The following is an 18873-nucleotide window of genomic DNA, read 5'->3' on the forward strand; positions in this document are numbered from 1 at the left end:
TCTCTCTCTGTTTAGAATACACAAACACATCTTGGCAGAAAATGTTACTATGCTAGGACTTAAGTTCTGTAAGTTCCTCAATGAGGGCTTTACTTTTGAATGTAATAAAAGCAGAGCTATGCCAATGCACTTTTAAAAATCCATCCCTCAACCTGCTCAGTACTTTTAACTTTCTAGCAAAATCATACAATTGTGTGTTGTATTTGTGCCCTGAGGCTTCAGTACAATAGAGGAATAGTTCAGGCTAGGAGCAATGGTAAGTAGTATTTTTCAATTACAGGAGGCTGAAAGTGTAGTGGTGTTCTGCAGGAAGTTTATTTTGGCACACCACCTTCTGCATTTAAAAAAAAAAAAAAGGTACCCTTTGTTTTAAAATGGCTGCAGATCAGTTCCTGGGGCTGAAATGTTATCAGCAAAGTGTCTGCAGAGTCCAATGCAGGCTGAAGGGCTGCCATGCCAAAGTTAAGTTTGGCTTATTACAGAGCATGCATTTTCTTTAGAGCAGCATTCTTCTCTGTATTCAATAAGTCTTTAAAAATGGCCAAGTTTCTCTCACCTAAACTCTTTCCCTGTTTATTTTGAATTTGCTCTGACATAGTGCTAATACAAGAAAATGTAGAATACTACCTGTAAATAATTTTATTTTCTTTAAAACCTAAATTTATAGTCAGTTCTTGAGTAGCTCAGAAGACCATCTTTATGCAACAGCTGTGTGCACCAAACCAGGATTCTCTCATTTTTCTGTATGTATTCGTCTAAACCATAGCACAGGGCTGGCATTCTTGTGCCAAAAGGCAGCAACTTTCAAGCTTGTGTATGGCAGTTTTCCATTTTGAAAGGAATAGCTGTTCTGGACGTGGATACTTTATTGTAGCTTAGTTACAAATAAAATCCTGATATCTTGAACATACCTGATCACAGGTTACAGTTTGTCAGTTCCCTTCATAGCTTGTCTGAAATGCTGCTATGTGACTCAATTGATTTGTCTTGAAGCTTGGTATTGTCATGAAATAGAAGCAGACAAGTTCTTTTTCGTCCTCAACCTGTGGACTTAACACCTAGAAAATTCCTTAGCCAGAAGTGTTTACTGTGGACCATATCACTTCAAAGGCTGAAATGCAGTATCAACAATCTTATTGTGCAGCTGCTTTGCAATACAAAGAAACCCAAGGAGAAAAAAAAAAAAAAAAAAAAACCAAAACCTATATTGCGCTGGCAAACAATATTTACTCTGCTGGAATTCTCTACACAAGGTGTCTTGGTTCAATGACAGTTTTATTTGAAGAGTTTATGACATGAATAACAGTTCTGATAATGTTTCTGGAAGCTGCAGTGCTTCAGACATGCGCAGTTTTGCCTGGTCTAATTCTGCTGATATTCACTGATTTTTCTGTTGGTTTCAGTGGGAAATAAATCAGACCCTTAAGAAATAGAAACTCAAACAGCTTAAAAGAGGGGGTGGTCCTACATTGGGACAATTGAATAAATCTTGAACTTCTACTCTGAATCTAGGGATTAAACAAAGGGATAGCACTGGATTAAGGTGCGGATAAGGGCTTTAGATCAGCAGAGTGGTCAGGATGAGGCAGCAGCAAATGAGCACCCTCATTTTGAAGATTTTGGTAATGGAGCTAGACAGTGTGAACTCAGAAATATATAGGGAGTGTCAGAAAGTAAAAAATTGGAAAAAGTTCGGTGGTTGAAGGCTTACAGTGGAAAGTTACTGGGAGAGAAGTGACCTTTTGCATGCTTTGTAATTTTTTTCTCTGTGTCCCCTAATAACGTTTGAATGTGTTGGCCAATTTCAGCTGCATTTGACAGAAATGTAGGAGTTTGGGAGAGCAGTACTTACTGCTGGTTGTTTTAAATAGACAGCAGGGAAGATGGAGAAGGCACTCTAAGTTGCCCAATAGAATGAAAGTTTATTATGGCATTGCTTGTATTAGGGTGTCCATGTGAGAGGGAGACATCGCTACAGGCCACATGAATTTTCAGAGTCCCAAAAAATAAAATACATTTTCCCACTAACTAAATTCAATATCATCTATATGATGGAAAGGTGAAGAGATTCGAGGATAAATATGTCACCAAAAACATGAGCAAATATTTAAGACACTAAGAATTAAAATCCAGATTAATCCATTCACTTTTGTAGAAGGGACATGGCTGCTGGCTGGGCTACAGTCAGATGGTTAGCCTTGTGACTATAATACAAAATTGATGTTGACATTCTGCAGATGTCACAGATATTGTGGACTGTCACTAGCACTTTAGATCAGAGTTGAGCAGTTGTGGCTAAAATAAGAGAAGTAATGTTATTTCAGTCTTTCTACAGGTGTTAATGTGCTGTCCATTGCAGAACTGAATAAATAAGCTGAGAGGACTAAACGTTTTAATTGTGAAAATCATTGTCACAGAAGTGTCACTTCTGCTGGGATTTGTTTTGGATATGATTAAGAGTTCTGATAAATGCAACTGTTTCTGGAAATTAAACAAAAAATGAGATGTAATCTTTTTGGAACTGAAGGAAATTTTTTTCTAGTTGCAAATTGATTAGCAGTAGTACTTTTGTGTTATTATTTGTAGAGTGCTTAATGGCAAAAGCAACTTTAATTTTTTTTAAAAAGTTTACTTTAGGGGTGGTTTTGGTTTAATGTAAATATGAGTGTTGTTCCACAGAGAAGTATCATTTTACATCAAAGTCCTGATAAAACCCAGTAAATAAACTTTCCTGAACATATAAATACTAAACAATTGGTTTGTTTACAGCTAAATATTTACTTCAAAGTCTTAGAAGTGTTTAAAAACTGGTTTTTCTAGTTTCTGTTGCAGCCAATGCCCTCATAGGGTCTCTTTTCAATTCCCGTTTTCCTTTGCACGCACCTTGTTTAAGCAGGAAGAGCTTAATTTAAGCCGTAATCTTTTATCAGAATAAACCTTAGTCTGTTTTCAAAATACTGGTGCTCCTCTCCCCGCTGTGTTTCACAGGGCCCAGCAGCTTTCTGCTTAAAGCTGACTGATGCCTAGTAAGTGCACTATTTCACCAGCCCACCTCTGCAGAGTGACACTCCTGTAGTTTACCAACATTGCACCAGCTCAGGTTTTCTTTTTCTCAAGAACAGAGAATAGAGCTCCAGTGTGCAGGGGCTTTAGCATCCTTTTCCAGCTCTTACTGGGAATTTATACTAATGACTGAAGGCTGGTCTCTGTCTTGGGTTGAGGTGTTTTAGTGATGCTTTCTGTTGCAAAGACTTGTCATCAGGGAGCGTGCATCTCTCTATATTTAGAACACAGTGTGCCTTAGTGCTCTCAGGCAAAGCTAAGCCTTTCTGTTTTAATGACAAGTTCCTGAGATAGGATCTACCTGCTGCCTTTATTGCTCAAGCACAAATTGCCTATGGTTAAATATTTGATCATTTAAGATACAGGTGGCTGCTGGGGGAGTTAATATAAGAAGCAGCAATACTGATGATATACCGACTGAGTTCAAATGAATCTAAAAGGAACTGGTTAAACTAGACAAGTACACAGATTTTGATCACTACCACTTTAATTACAGCAGTTTATTGCATGGGACAAATTACATTGATTTGTAACTATTGGTATTGAATTGATTCATTTTAACTAGAAATCATCAAATACTAACCTCTCCTTGAGTGTTATGTTTTCCCTTTTGTCACAAAAACAGGTATGGTCTTTTGTAGATGCCTGAGGAAGGTGGGAAAAGGAGGAGTAGGAGAAATGCCTTTTGTAATTTTAAAACTTTTGCTTTTTAAATTTCCATATCAAAATGTTAGCCGTAGTCATATCTTCTGTATTCAACTTCACCATAGGAAGAAGGCAACAGAGCAGGAAAAAAGTAACTCTAACCTAAATAACGATTATTAATATGAACTTTTTCCATTGAAAAAGAGCATGCTCAGAATGTTATTGAAAATCCTATTAAACAAACCTGTTTTTAAATGAGATGTTATATTTAGTACATTGAGATACAGAGAACATGTAAAGTAGCACAAATAAAGAACTGTGAAATTGTCATCATGTATTTTCTCCTTGGTTTCAAGAAATTCAGATCATGAGATGGCTTTGCTGTATCTGCTGACATCTGGCATATTTGGATACTCACCCTCACATTTCAACTGTCATTGAAACTATTTATCATTTTGACAGAATTTGATGCCTTTAAACTCCAATCAGTTGAGGGGCAAACTTTTTTTTTGTATGCTCCTGGAAATAGTTTGTTCAGCTTTCAAAATGCATAGTATAAGATTTACACCTCTATCGAAAAAATCCCATGTGAATCTACAAAGAAGAGTCAGAGGACTAATAGTATTTCCTTAAAACATAAGGGTATTTTTACATCTTGATTATTTTTTTAAATTATTATTTTATTAGATGAAATTTGAACTGGAAATTTGCACTTCATATACAAGATCCATGTATTTTCTCTTTCTGTAAGTTAAAACAATTCAGCAGGATGTGCAGTCTCTTGGTCTAGACTCGCGAAGTGCTGCTGTGAGCAAACGCCTTCCAGCCTGCCAGTCCTCCTTCAGTCACCACTGCACATGCACACAGCCACAGAGATCAGCCTGAACTCAGTGATATGAGATAAATCTATAACTCTTCTAGCAAAGGCATTTCTGAAATTGTTAGAAAAAAACTTTATAGTGTTGTGGATGCTGTAGCACTTCTCTTGCTCTTTTCAAGTAGCTTACCCAGTTCAGATCAAGCCTCTGGTATCAGTAATCACTGCTGCAGTGATGCTAGAGGACTGTGAACTTTTGAGTTCTCAGTCTTCAGTTAATGCTGCCAAATAGGAAAAAGTAGCATTTTTCCCCAGGTGCTGGAACAGTGGGGAGCTACCAAGGGTAGGTTCAGGAGCACAAACATCTGGTGCAGGAGGAGCAGTTCTCGCATTCCCTGTGTCTCTCACACAAATGTCATCAGCTGGTGGCAGGAGTAGCAGCAGCAGGATCACAGGGCTGTATCTCACATGGTTCACTGGGGTCCTGAGTTTATAGAAATGGTAAAAAGAGCACAATTTCCAAAAGGAAGTACTCTCTAGGGTATAATACCCTGCGAGACAAGACTTCTTTTCTTTTGGAATTTTCCACTTCTCATCATGACGTCTTGACATTGCAGGCACCAAGCAGTTGTGAGCATTCCCATGGCAAGGCAACTCTGTGGTTTGCCATGTGCACAGCCTCATTGTTACAGGCTCACTGTGCTTTCATTTTCTTTGCTTTCATTGCCAGACATGGAAAACAGAGACTGCCCTTTAGTGAATGTATTTCCTGTCCTATTAAAATAAATAAATCACTGTTGATAACTCTTGCCTTGGTCTTGCTCATATTAATTTCCATTAAAACACCAAGCCTTACCTGATATCTTCACACACAAACCCTCCACCCCCCAATATTACAGTGCTTTAGAAAAGTTTTGGACTGATATCCCTAGACAATGAAGTCTGGGGATATCAGTTTAGGAGTCTAACTGTACAGCCTATCACCAGCAACATTATTATATCTTTTTGGTCAATATGTCTCAAGTTTAACTGAAAAAAAACACAGCTAGGGTTGTAGATTATGTGGACACACTTCCTTAGCAGGTCTTAAGATTTGATCTGGTGATCAGAAACAATCTAGTAAATGCAATGTAAGAATCTCAGCTGCAACATGAAAAGTGACTGTGTGCACTCTAGCAGTTTAGTTTAGTACAAATACTGGTTCATTAAACCACATTCCTCTCTCGAGTACCCTTCAGCATTGTTAAACAGTTTGCAAACCCCTGCTTTACTTGCCAGACCAAGAGAGTTATGAGTATGCATATAGTTACTAGTCTCAGCTGGCAAAATGGTAGCTGACATCTGGAGGCAATAACTTCCTGAAACTCAGGGCCTGGTCCCCTACTGAAAATGCATTAGTTTTAAAAGGAGGGCAGAAGAGAGTCTCCTTACTCAAATATGAAGTGTCAGAAAAATATGAACCTTTCGTTTTCTAAATGACTGCTCAAATTCTAGTGGGAGGTGTCCCTGCCCATGGCAGGAGGCTTGAAGCTAGATGAACCTTAAGGTCCCTTTCAATTCAAACCATTGTATAATTCTGTGAAATTAGCTTGTGTTGTTTGCATTTTTCTGGATGTCAGTGGTTGTCTCCAGTTGTCTGCACTGGATGAATTTCAACTACTGACTGTCATGTTGGGTCAGTGCCCTGGTGGCCAGCTTGATGCCTTTCCAGGAATCACTGGAGACAGAAGAAGTTCTTCCCAGAGGGCTCTGAACCTCCCTGCCTGGCATCTCCCTGCCTGCATCTTCATGTCTGAGCCCTCTTTTGCATTTGCATTTTACAGAAAGCAGCCCATGGAGATGCACCTCGTATCTTCAAGTCAGCTTGACAGAACCCTACTGCCCCTTGTTTGTGGTTAGGGAAAACCCCATCACAGAAGTCAGCTTCACCTAGGTAAATTTTGCAACAAATCAGCTGATTGCATAACAGTGCAGAAAACCTAACTCCTTCACTGGGGTGTAGCTCTATTCTCCAAATGATTTGTGATTTTCATTTTTGGAAGAAGCTTTGTAGCTCTTTATCGCTATCAAAGGTTTCCTGATTTTGTTATGTGGACCTTAGGAAGGAAAAAATGTGATTCATCAGTACTGCACTTAATGGATTTTGTTACTTCTTGTTAATTTTTAAAAAATAAGGCACTGATGGTGTACGTTCATACCTTTAAGTCTTTCGGAGATCTTTCAAGATGTAAGATGTAGTAATAATGGCCAACCCTTTCCATTTCATTTCAGATAAACAGTTCACAGCCCTAGGAGCTAGGGCTAAGGCAATTTGAGTCACTTTTTGCCCTTTCTGTGCTGGACTGTTTTGGATACTCTTCTATTTCTGGTATAATTTATAATGTAAGGGTACATCAGCTACCAGGGATTACAGTATTGATGGCTGCACAATCTCTCCTGATCCTAACAGACTGCTTTGATACAGACTGGAAAAAGCATTGCCCACTGAGAAGCTTTTTGCTGTTTAAACAATACTTAAAAGCAGAGTTTTCTCCATACTGGATTCAAGGTTTTTATATTTTGCTGTCCTCTGCCACAACAGGATGTTAAATTCACCCATGGAGTTTATTTTGACTGTGAGTTTTAATTGTCTTGTTGAGTTTCTCATTTTGCATTTTCTAAATGTTGTCACACGATTCCAGTATTTCTTCTGGAGACATCCAGGTTGAAGTGAAATAATTTGACTTTCAGATTACAGTCAAAGGAAATTCTAGAGTGTTTAAAATAAAAGCTTGGCTACAATAAACTTTGTTCTATCAAATCCTGCAATTTAAATGATCTCTAAATGCTGTAACATTTCCGGGGTAAGCAAACTCTGGAAGGTCAGTGGATCACTGTACAAATCAATTTGTACTCCCAGTTCATGTTTTGCATTCCACTAACAGAACTTTTTTCCTGCAGAACTGCTAGTGCTTGAAAAATACTACGGAGCCGTTTGTTCTATCTTCCCATTTACATTTTGGATGTATTTGTCTTAAAAACTTGAATGAGATGCTGTGTTTGTTAAACTTCACTTCTTTCACTTTATTGAATAAAACTAGGTACAGAACCCTCAGACAAATTCTGTGTGGAGTAGGGCCATCATGGAGCAGAGGGACAGTTGATAATTTTCTCTGCTGTTTGCATGTTTACATGTGATGGTAAGATGGCTCATATTTCCTGATTTGTGAGACCTGCCTTTGCATGTGTGTGTGTGTTCACAGCTTGCAGAAGTCGACCCCAGGGCTGTACATCTGGGTGCTGTCCTTATCCGTGGCCTTACGACTTTGCTCATGGCCAACAGTGCCTGTGGCTTTCCGTTCAGGATGGATGATCTGATGCCTTGGGCAGTGTTTGATGGAAAACTTTTTCAAGAAAAGTACCAGAAGTCACATCGAGGTTGCTCTGTGGAAGAACTTTTGGAAAGCAATGTAAGCAATCACTTTCTTTTAGTTCTGCATTATTTGTAAAAATGTACCTGTCCATTTTGTTTGTTGTTTTAATATTCATGCTTACACTGTTCCCCTTTCTTTCAGTTTTTCTTCTCTTTCTTAGTCCTTTTTCATTCTCTCCACAAAAAATAATTTAAAAAAGTAAGTAGAAATACTGAGCTTATGAAGGATGCTCTGATTTTACTTTTATTTTTGTTCCCACTACTCAGAAAATAAGGAAAATAGTTGTCAATTTCAAAAATGAAAATGCTCACAATAGTTTCCTAGTACTGAGATATTGAGAACTTTCTCCTATAAGACTTTAAGTAACATATTAAGAATACATTTTAAAAAACAAATGTTTAAGAGTGATATTTTTAAAGGCATTAAGGAACCCAAATTCTGAGATGTTTGGCAAAGTCAAAGAGGAACTGGAAATCAGAAGGTACATTCTTTTAGAATAGGTGTAGGGTCCTGCTGAGCACTGTGCATTGTCCAGGCTCAGAGGCAGGGTCTGCTAGACACAGTGCAAGGCTGAACTGATGCACTGGTGAAGCCTCAAAACAGACCTGCCTTCAGCCCCACCAGCACAGAATGTGTGGAGAGATGCTGGGGTACAGATGGGTCTGTACCCATCTGGGAAGGTAGATCTAATGACCTTCAATTAATGTGTCTTTTTCAATTAATGTGTCTGAAAAACCTTTCTCATTTAACTACTTTTGAAAAATCTTACCTTTGAAATGCTTTTACCTGCTACTGAATGCATCACTTGAGGTTAAAGTAAAGTAATTACAGAGAAAAAAGGTTTTGGTTTTGATTTATTTTGATCTCATGCATTCAATGCCAGTTCTTTTTGTATAACTGGTTTTCTTTTGTGATTTTGTGTCCAGCTGCATACCATGCTGGTCCAGAGTGAGGAGTGCAGCTCTTGTGGGTGGGTGGAATGAACATGTTTTTAGCATGAAGGAGGAGAATAATCCTTTCCATATGTGTTCAATCATATGATTAGGACCATAACCTCTATCCAAATCCTGTGGTTCCTATTAATTGGTCTGTTGATTTCAGTAGATTTTGGATTGGGCTAATGGTTCATCCAGGAATTTTATGCCGGACTTTGCGAAACAATAGAGGGTTTAAAGAATAAATGGAAAAATGTAAAAGTATCCAGATCTGTGTGAAATTGATACTTGTTTTCCATTTGGGTAGAATGCAGGTTAGTGGATAACTTGGACAATAAAAATTTAAATCTGTACAACTTTTATACTAACTGATACAGGTATTTTTAAATGTGTTATGTAGTATGTTTTAGTTAACATTTTAAAAATCTTGTGTTAGTTTTGGAGTTCTATTTTACTCTGTTTTATAACAAAGATGAAGAAAGATCTTACTTTTCTTGAACAGAGTTAGAAATATGCTTGGTCAACTGAAATATCTAGGTTCGGGTATTTAAGAGCCTGATGCTTTGCTTTTAAAAAAACCCAGATAAACTGTTCTGTTGTGAAGAAAAATACTCTGGCTATGTGAACTTTCAGAGTAGTTTAAATACCTTTTTCTTTTTTAGGTACAATTTTATGGTACATATATGGCAGAGATATGTACCCAGACTAATAAAATAGCTTTCCAGCTTATCAGTCTGAGGCAAGAATCTGTTTTGGGGAGAATTGCCAAGAGATGCCAGTTTAGCTGGGAACACTGGCAAGGCAACAAGTATCTGTGATTGGTTTTTCCTATTATTATAAGTTCAACTTTACTGTAAGTTCAGCTTTAATAAATAAAAATGGTACTTAGTTCCTGGCAGAGCTTAATGTACTGCTGGAAGCCAAGATCTTTCAGCACTTGTTTGTTAGCAATCTAACCTTGAGCACCATAAATCTAATCTGGTGATAGTGACAGTATTGTAGTCAGAAAAAAAAAAGTAGAAAGTTGTTCTACATGGGATGTTTTGTTATGGAAAAGAAAAACAATAGGAAAAAATTATTCCTTTGGTTGTTCAGTGCTTGTCTCCTAACTCCTAGAGTCCCTTGTCTATTATCTGGACAGTTGCATTACTTCAGGGACTTGAGGCAATCTCAGAATCAGTGTTGTTTTGAATATGATAGGCATAAATACAGGTAATAGGTTTCTGGCAATTACAGTGGAAATATAATCCTGGTTAAATATTTACATGTCTATCAAAATTTTTGAACATTTTAGGGTTTGCTTCCTACAGGTTCTTATACCAAAAGAAGAAAATGTGTACATTAAATACAGTTGATATTTTTATGGGCAACTTTTTGTGTAGCTCAGCTCTTTGTAGCCTAACAGCTGTTAAAGATATAAAAAATGGACAGCTTCTGATAAGAATAAAAATAGAGCCATGTTGTTTTTTAAAAAATTATGCTAAGGTCATATTATGCTTGTTCTGTTTTTCAAAACTGTAATCATATTAGTTTGTTTATCCACACAGAAAATTGGCTATAATAGTCTCATAAAGAAGTGAGGCAATGATATTATCACTTTATTAGCCTTGTTATTGTGCTTCTCACTAATGAGTATGTACATAATCAATTTTTTAAAACTAAAATTAAAACCAAATTGCATCATGGGGTCAGCATGATATGTTTTGTTCTTTTCTGATCTTGCTTTTCATCCAACCTCCATACATTCTGAATTTATTCACCCAGGATTTGAATGAAAAGTTTTTCCTTTAGAGGGTCTTCTTCACAGGCTAGACCCAGTTTGTATGGTAAAACAAATATTTTTTAAAAAAATCTGTGGGTTTTAGTTAATTTTCTCTAAAAATGTTTGTTAAAAAATGTATTAGGGAAGTTCTCAGCAGGGTTTGGGGAGTCAGACTCGTTCTGATTTAAGAAACCTCTCTAGTTACTTCAGTCGTGCTGCCTATTAGATTTTTTAGCTTATCCTGTCATCTTCTTCTCTCCTTCCTGCTCCTAAAAAAGGAAATGTCATCCTGTAAAAATCAGTTCCATTTTATGAAAGTCACAAATTATGCTATTGTTCTAAAATCTCTGTTTTCTTAATTCTCTTCATTGTGTAGTAAGTCACACATGCCTGGTACCAATCAGGGAAAAAAGAAATACATTCTAATATCGGTCACTTTTTCAAAGCTCACAGAAATCAGAGAAAGTTAAGGATGTATCACATCTCTCAATATTGCATCCTTAAATAGCTTCAGCTTGGTCTTTTGACAGTAGAATTTTTCATCACACCACAAGGTAAACACTTGAATTTAATCCCCCCATTTCTTTTTAGACTTAGTTATGTTTTTTCAGTCAGGACTTGGAGCAGATGTATTACTGCTGGGTTAAGTTTTGTTTCTAATGTATGAGATTAAGAGACTGATTTTAACTGGTGTATTTTCCATGAGTTCATCTGTCCTTATCTGGAGGCTTTAACCATCTCTTCCTGAGGTATTGCAGATGGAAGTCTAGTTAAGTGTATCTACAGGTGCAAGGTCATAGAATAGGACAGCAAGGGATTTACAGATGTGGGCAGAGAAGGAAAAAATGCTTCACTGAGAAAGGGAAAAGCATTTCTTATGCACCCCTACTCATCCTTCCAAGTATCCACATTTAATACTAAATATTCAAACTTTATTTCCTGTAAAAGTGTGAACCAGATCTACCACCTTCATGCATGCACAGCTGTGGCTAAGACAAGACCTACAGTTGTGTATGTGTTTAATTTGTGCTACGCCTGAATAAAGAAGAGCAGAAGAGCTATTGATTTTTAACTGTGTTTTCTGCAGGAGTCTTTGTACACACCCTTCCAGAATCTGAAATCTCTCATTTGCAAGGTTTGCCTGGCAAAGAAAAGAACAATACTGAGCAGACCAAGAGGGAACAGATTTAACACAGGTTGGCATTTTGTGAATTTTGTCAATAAAGTTAATATATTGATGAGCTAAATTATCCTACAACAGCAGCAGCTATTACATAGGCAGCCAATTAAGCTAAGTAAATTTTCAGTTCTTTCTCCAATAAGCAATTAATGCATCTAAGAAAATATTTCCCTTTTTAGCAATTTATGTGAATTTGATTACCCAAGTTTACATAGAATAATATTTCCATCTAGGTACATAGTGAGATAAATGCACTAAGTATCATTCATCGACAGAAACATCACTATTTATTCAGTTATAAAGATATTTTTATAGGAGAAATTAAATGACTCAGACTTTTCTTTCATTGCCTCAGGGGAGGCATTTAACATTGATAGTTGAAGGTCTGAGTGAGGCATTGAAGATGAAATACTTCTTATTGGACTCGCTGACATATTTCAAAATAGAAGAGAGCTTTTGGGCAATTTGAAGAACTGTGCTTTTCTGTTTGAGATCTTGCTGTTTTCCCCCAACTTTATGTCTCAGTTTGCTAAAGAACTCAGTATACAAATTTGTTTTCCCTACCTGATCTTCCTGACTTTCAGGGAAAAAAACATCTAAAAGTTTTTTAATGGATCAGCCTGAATGTTGAGGCTTTGAGACTTTTAAATAATTTATTCTAAATCTCAGTGTTTATGCTCATATTATATTTATTATTTGCATAATACCTGATCAGTTATAACATCTGTGAGGATAAAAATTACCTCTTCAGAATTCCTTGAGCAAATTACACCAGACAGAATGATTTTCTGCTATTTAAGTACTTTACATTATGTGACAGCAATACTTCTGATGTGACTACAACAAGCTCATGCTGGACACTGAAAATTGAGGATATCTGTTGATGATTTATAATACCAGACCTTGGTAGCATCTGCTTTTCCTTGAGAGCTATATTTAACCGTTTTAATTATGATTTGTGATTCCAATTTGGAGAGAGATTTCTGTTTGTTTTAATGACTGCAGTCTCCAAATCTGTGTCATAAAATTTTGATCTGGTTTCTAAATACACTTGTTAACAGCCTGTAATCATGATGTGCATAGATGGAAATGAGGACAAGAACCATGCTTGTTAGGCTGACTTTAGTTTGGAAAGATTGTAATTGTGCATGAATATTTTGGCACAAAATTAAGAAATGCTGTTTCCTGAAAAAGAATACACCATCTCTCTTTTTCTTTATTTAAGCTTACATACTGTCAGAGTTGCTTAGTGAATATTGTTTTTCAGGAAGAGAACAAAGAGATTTTAATCCCAGGTTCCAACAGCAACACAGAAGTCATTTTGTTTCTCCATATCATAACCAGATGAGAGGGTTCACACAAAGACATCTGCAATCCCAAGGTAAAAAATGTGTATATGTTTGTGAGTTTGGAATTGTCCCTATCACCAGTGTAACAGCTCTGTGTCTACCTGCAGTTCATGTTTATGTGTGCAGTTACCCTACAGCAGTCAGCACCAAAACTTGCATGAGTTGTGTATTGCCACTTTCAAAAACTAACTCTGCGGGGTGAGGTGGAGTGTAGCATTGTAATCTGCAGTCGTCTTCTACTCAGTGTTCTGGGAAATAAGCTTTCATGTGGTATTTGTAATTTTCATGCTTGGTCTCAGCTGAACTGTGTTTAAAATTGTAATAGTTCTAAAACAAATTGGTACAGCTACAAAGAAATGTGTCTGAAGTCTTTAGCTGCAGATCTTCGTTCATACTTCAACAAAACACTCAAGCTTATGAATAAAGTTAAACACATTCTTAAGTGGTTTTCTAGATCAGGGTCTCCAATTCCAGGTCACTGCCTAAGTGATACAAATGCAAGTTCTGTCTTGCCTTGGTATTAATCTTAAGTCATTCACCAGTCTCACTTCTTGAAAAGAACAGACATTTCAGTGAAATGCCACTGTAGATAACACTGTTGAGCTGACTTAATTCAGTTTTACAACCTCATTAGTGTGAGTTGAAGCAAATACACATAGATTAAGGAAAATAAGCAAAAAGAAGAGAGGTGTCTAAGAAACATCAGTTATTTTATTAAGTCTGCAAAGCCTGAATTTCTTTTATGTTTCCAGGGGAGATTTTCAAATAAGATCACTGATGTGATTAGGAAAGATAAATAATAAATAGACATAGTGAAGTCTTTAATGTGTTTCGGCTGCCACTGTTGAATGCTTCAGAGTTAGATAATATAATTCGATTCACAAATAATATTCTTTGATCCTCTATGTAAAATATGAAGCTAAAATATAGAGTATGTATGCTGACCATAAGCAAAACCCAAACTGGTCATTGTTACCAGTTCTTGACCATTGGAAAAAACCTGATATTCAGGGGTCAGATAATCTCTGACCAGCTAGGTGTATTCCACAAAGTATGTTCCACAGTAACTGTGCTGCTGTCTTACAAATATCTTTCAGTAGCATTATTTAAACATCTTGGCTTCTTCTACACTAGCCCTATTTCTTACCCTCAGGACACTCTTAAAACATGATCCCATAACTGGAGTTTAATTACCTGTGTTATAAGTAAAACAGGTTCATTGGAAAAATACATCTGTCCTTATAAAAAAGCCCTGCAATGTTTTAGAGCTCCTTTTAATGTGATCTGCCAACATGACTTATTTTGACAAAATTCTTGTCCTAAGTTTGCTAATATTAGCACAGGTATTTGGGTTACTTCTCTATGTAGCTGTTGTCTCTGCTATACGTGTGTCTCACCAGAGGGGAAAAAAAGAACAAAAAAGTAGCCATTTTCTGTTCATGGTAGATTATGTGATAAAACTCCCTAGTAATATTACTGATATCTCTCTATCCCATCTTCTATGTACCTTTATGTACCATTGTACACTATTATGGCTCCTGCTGTTGCATATAATATATAAATCATTGGATTAAATGCAGTAAAAAGTAACGGAAGAGTAACCATGGGACCCATATCTTCTGTGTCACGAGTGTACATAATGATTAAGCAGCCTTTGCTCTCTCTTATCAGTTAATGTTTAAGAATTCTGTGACAATGTCTCAGCTTCACCAGTGGAGGAAAGAGTGCCTCCACCAAGAAAACATCAACCCAAGAAGCAGTGGTATTTCTCTGAGAGGATAGCTTGAATGCCCTCAGGCAGTACAAGAACTGGACTCAGGCATTCTTCATTCTATGGTCAATAGTAACCACTCAGCTGCTGTAATAAGCAGTCTGTCCTCTAGCTGTATTCTGAGTGCAGGGAATTCAGCTGTGACTTTTTTTGCATTTTGGGAGGGTTGGGGGTTTTTTTGTTTGATTTCATTCATTTAACTTCTCTCTGTAAAGTTCTTGGCTGTGTGTTACAAATGGGTAAAAGCACATCCATGCTACTCAGAGCAGGCCATCTAAGCCTCAGGAAAGTAGATTTTCCCTTAATATTTACTATTTGATAGTTTATTTTAGCTTTGTGGCTGCAATACCACACCACAGCCCATATACCCTATTGGTAGACAAACTTCATTAATAGAAGTTAAGGCCACTAATACATTGTTTTACATCACAATGTTAACTCATTCTATAAGAACCTAAAAATAAACTGAGCATTTAGAACTATGGAAATCACTGTTAATTATCTGTTTCTTCACAGAATGTAATTGCATCAAAAGAGTACATTCACTTCAGTCATAGCACACTGTAAAACACATAACTGCTGATAATACAAGCAGCCTCTCATTTGCAAGGTACTTAGTCAAGAATTCCACACTGGTGTAGCTTTCAAGTATGTTTCTGATTAATAGGATTTTGGGAGAACTGTAATGCAGATGGGACCTAGTAGAATTTCAGTGCTGAGAAAAGATTTAATTTACATTGTGAGTACTGGTTTGCTAAAACTCTCTAACTAAATCACTGTTGTGCACAGGCACTCTTAAATCAATATGAAAATATTTGTAAATACGGCTTATGTTTGGTTCTGAACTGCATATTATCCTTACTTGAATTCATACAGTCAGATCTAACAGCTACAGATGAAATTCACTCTCCCAGCCCATTAATTGGACTAGGTTTAAAAGTTACAGTCACCCAAGAGTTTTAAGAAGAGCCACCATGCACTTTATACTCCAAGATCTCAGAATACAAGCCATAATTACACACCAGCTGAACAGGGACATGTATTTTTTTTAAGATATGTATAAATGTAACTTTTCTTGCAGGCTATCTTAATAAGCCTTTATTTTCCTGCTTTAATGTTCGTGGAATGTATTTAATTGCTGCCTTACTCCTCCAGGTAGAGCATCGGGACATCCACACTGGAGGAGATATCACCTTCCTCCTCAGTAAAGAATTCACGTCTACAAGTGGCGAACTGGGACAGTGGAATCGTGCCATTGGGATAATTTTTGTTTACAAAAACCTGTTTTCATGAATTTGCAGAGTGACTGAACGGTGTGACTGTGGTAGAAATCACACAAAGCTGAGGCTGTTCAGCTTGTTAATCACTTACCATGTTAGGTCTAAGCTTGTTATGAGACCAGAATCACTAAAACTGAAGTTACAGGTACCTGAGGCACAGTAGCATCCCAGTGTAGCTACATTGCTTTGTCCATTTGACAAAGGAAAGTCTGAATTGTTTTTTATAACATTGTGAGGTATTCCTGCGTGTAAATTTAAGACTTAAACTGTAATTTTGGCATATTTTTGTAATAATTGTTTATATCACAATACTTTCCTCACCATGAATAATGTGTTATATCTATACTGTATTGTGGTTTATGTCTTGATTTTTGATTGTATCTGTATCTTAAGGGTTATCCCATTGTTGCTGAAACCCTGAAAAGTTTGAAACATGACATCATCTGCCAGTGAAAGTGTGACCTTCTTGTAAAATGTAACATTTTTTTATAAAGTAAAAAAGTTGCATTTACATTTGTTATTTTTAATTAAGCAGATTTATACTTCTAGTTAAGCAACTTTTTATAATTTTTTCAACTGAGGAAAGAATCTATCATGCTCTACTTCTATAATGAATAATACATATGAGAGCTCAATATTTCTTTTCTGTCCAGAAGTCTAATTTAAACACTTGCCTTCAAAATTATTTCTTAAAAATTTGTATGTTTCCCTTTGTGATTCAGTTTCAGAAATATATGTATTTGTTTAGTCCTAAAATCAAGGGAGTATCAAGAGAAGAGCTGGGCTCTTCTCTATGGTGCCAAGCAATAGGGCAAGAGGCAGATACTGATGCGCAGGAAGTTCCACCTGGATATGAGGAAGAACTTCACTGTGCGGGTGACCGAGCACTGGAGCAGGTTGTCCTGAGAGCTGTGGAGTCTCCCTCACTGGAGATACTCCAGAACCATCTGGACACAATCCTGTGCCAGGTGCTCTGGGATGACCCTGCTTGAGCAGGGAGGCTGGACCAGATGAGCCCCTGTGGTCCCTGCCAGCCTGACCTGTTCTGTGATTCTGTGATTATTCAGTTAATGTTGTTTCTTAGACCTTGGGCAGGTAACTCCTTTGAGTCAACTATCATTGGGACTTTATTCCTGTTTAGTATCCAGGTTATGTCAAAATGAGTAGCACTGTCACACATCCATAACTCCATACTCAATTTCCTCATGTGTATTTTTCTGTTTGTAACCCAGTAAATATATTTTTCATACTCTATATATAGCAACAATCCAACTAAATAAGCAAGCAATAAGGATTTCTTGTTTTATTAAAAGTGTGAGCAGGCACCATTTCACATAACATGGTGTCTTGATTTGCATTTCAGGAAATGCACTGTCATCATAGGGGTATTCCTGCTTCCTTTTTCAATAATTTGCCACTGACTGTAATTGTACTATCATTTTTTTACTATTGTTTTTATCCCTCCCCTCCAAACCTTTTGAAATAATGTGGTCGGAATTTTATGGAAACTTCTCTGGTTTCAGGGATCTCATGATGTATAATAGAGTATTTTAAAAAAATGTGATTGTGTGCCAGAATTTGTTGGTAATTCCCTCTTCAGGCTTTGATATGAGAAAAGATGTCTGTTGTCCTCAATAAACAAAGTTAAATACAGTTAGAGTGGGAGTTTTGCTGTGCTAGCTGTGGTATGAATTGTTGGTAATAATTACCCGGACTACTGAAGAATTGATAGCGTCTCTATGAGGTTGTTTTTCTTCCTAATGTTAGGCCATAAGCAGAAGCTGCTTATTATTATTATTATTATTATTATTATTTCCAAGCCAAAAGAATTTTTTTTCTCCACCAGGCATAGTAAAGGGAAAGCAGAAGCATGAAGTTGAAACATAGAGGTGCTTCTTTGCCATCTCACTGAACTTTGAATTGTTCACAATACTACAAAGCTTATGGACTCTAGAAAGAAATCAAATTGGAGAACATGACCATAAAGGTTCCAGTTTAATAGAGTTTCCTTAATATATGGACTACAGGGTTGTTTTGAATGGTTACAGAACATAAAAAAAACAGCCATGCAGATTTGAAGTGAAGGAACGTGTGTTTGTGAAGAAAAGCATTCTTGTTCAGCTGTACTGCTTAGTCTTCTCTAGCCTGTGCACTGGGTAGCTGTCTTTTGTCTAGTGTTCAGTGAAATTGTGGATTGATTTATTAGCTTTATGTGTTCCCCTTCTGGATGGGGATCCAGACAACATTCTGTAACACCAATAATTTAGTCAGCAGTGACTCAGCAGAAATTGTGACATGGTCATTGTGAAAGTGACTGATGGGAGCGCACCTATCAACTTTCTCTTTATATATCCTTCCTCTCAAATTGCTGTGCTCATTTGTGATACCATCACACTGGGAATCCAAATCTGGACTGAAGAAACAACGAAACAACGAGTTAATCTGAGGGTGCTATGGCACTGCAATTATTAAAACGTATAGTTTGCACCTCTTTTATAAAACAGGAGACTACAGTTGTAATTGCTCTGCTCTTAGCAAGTGCTGTGCTGAGATGGAGGGGACAGCAGTCCTAAAGCTCTACAGATCTTTCTGTGCCATGCTGTCTGAGCAAAATTATAGGGATGGTCCAACATATGGTATTATATTGCAAAGGTGGTC

The 18873-nt window shown here is 36.9% G+C and overlaps 1 protein-coding gene across 1 annotated transcript in view; it reads left to right on the plus strand.

Annotated features, from left to right (window-relative positions):
• FAM120B (family with sequence similarity 120B) overlaps positions 1 to 17868 on the plus strand; it is a 47861-nt gene extending 29993 nt beyond the window's left edge. The window contains exons 7-10 of the mRNA XM_033054759.1: positions 7768 to 7974; positions 11723 to 11831; positions 13083 to 13196; positions 16091 to 17868. Of these exons, the coding sequence (XP_032910650.1) occupies positions 7768 to 7974; positions 11723 to 11831; positions 13083 to 13196; positions 16091 to 16143 (483 nt within the window). The 3' untranslated portion in view covers positions 16144 to 17868. The remainder of the gene's footprint in view (positions 1 to 7767; positions 7975 to 11722; positions 11832 to 13082; positions 13197 to 16090) is intronic.
• Positions 17869 to 18873: the final 1005 nt, after the last annotated feature.

This window comes from Catharus ustulatus, chromosome 3, assembly GCF_009819885.2.
Source record: "Catharus ustulatus isolate bCatUst1 chromosome 3, bCatUst1.pri.v2, whole genome shotgun sequence".
NCBI lineage: Eukaryota > Metazoa > Chordata > Aves > Passeriformes > Turdidae > Catharus > Catharus ustulatus.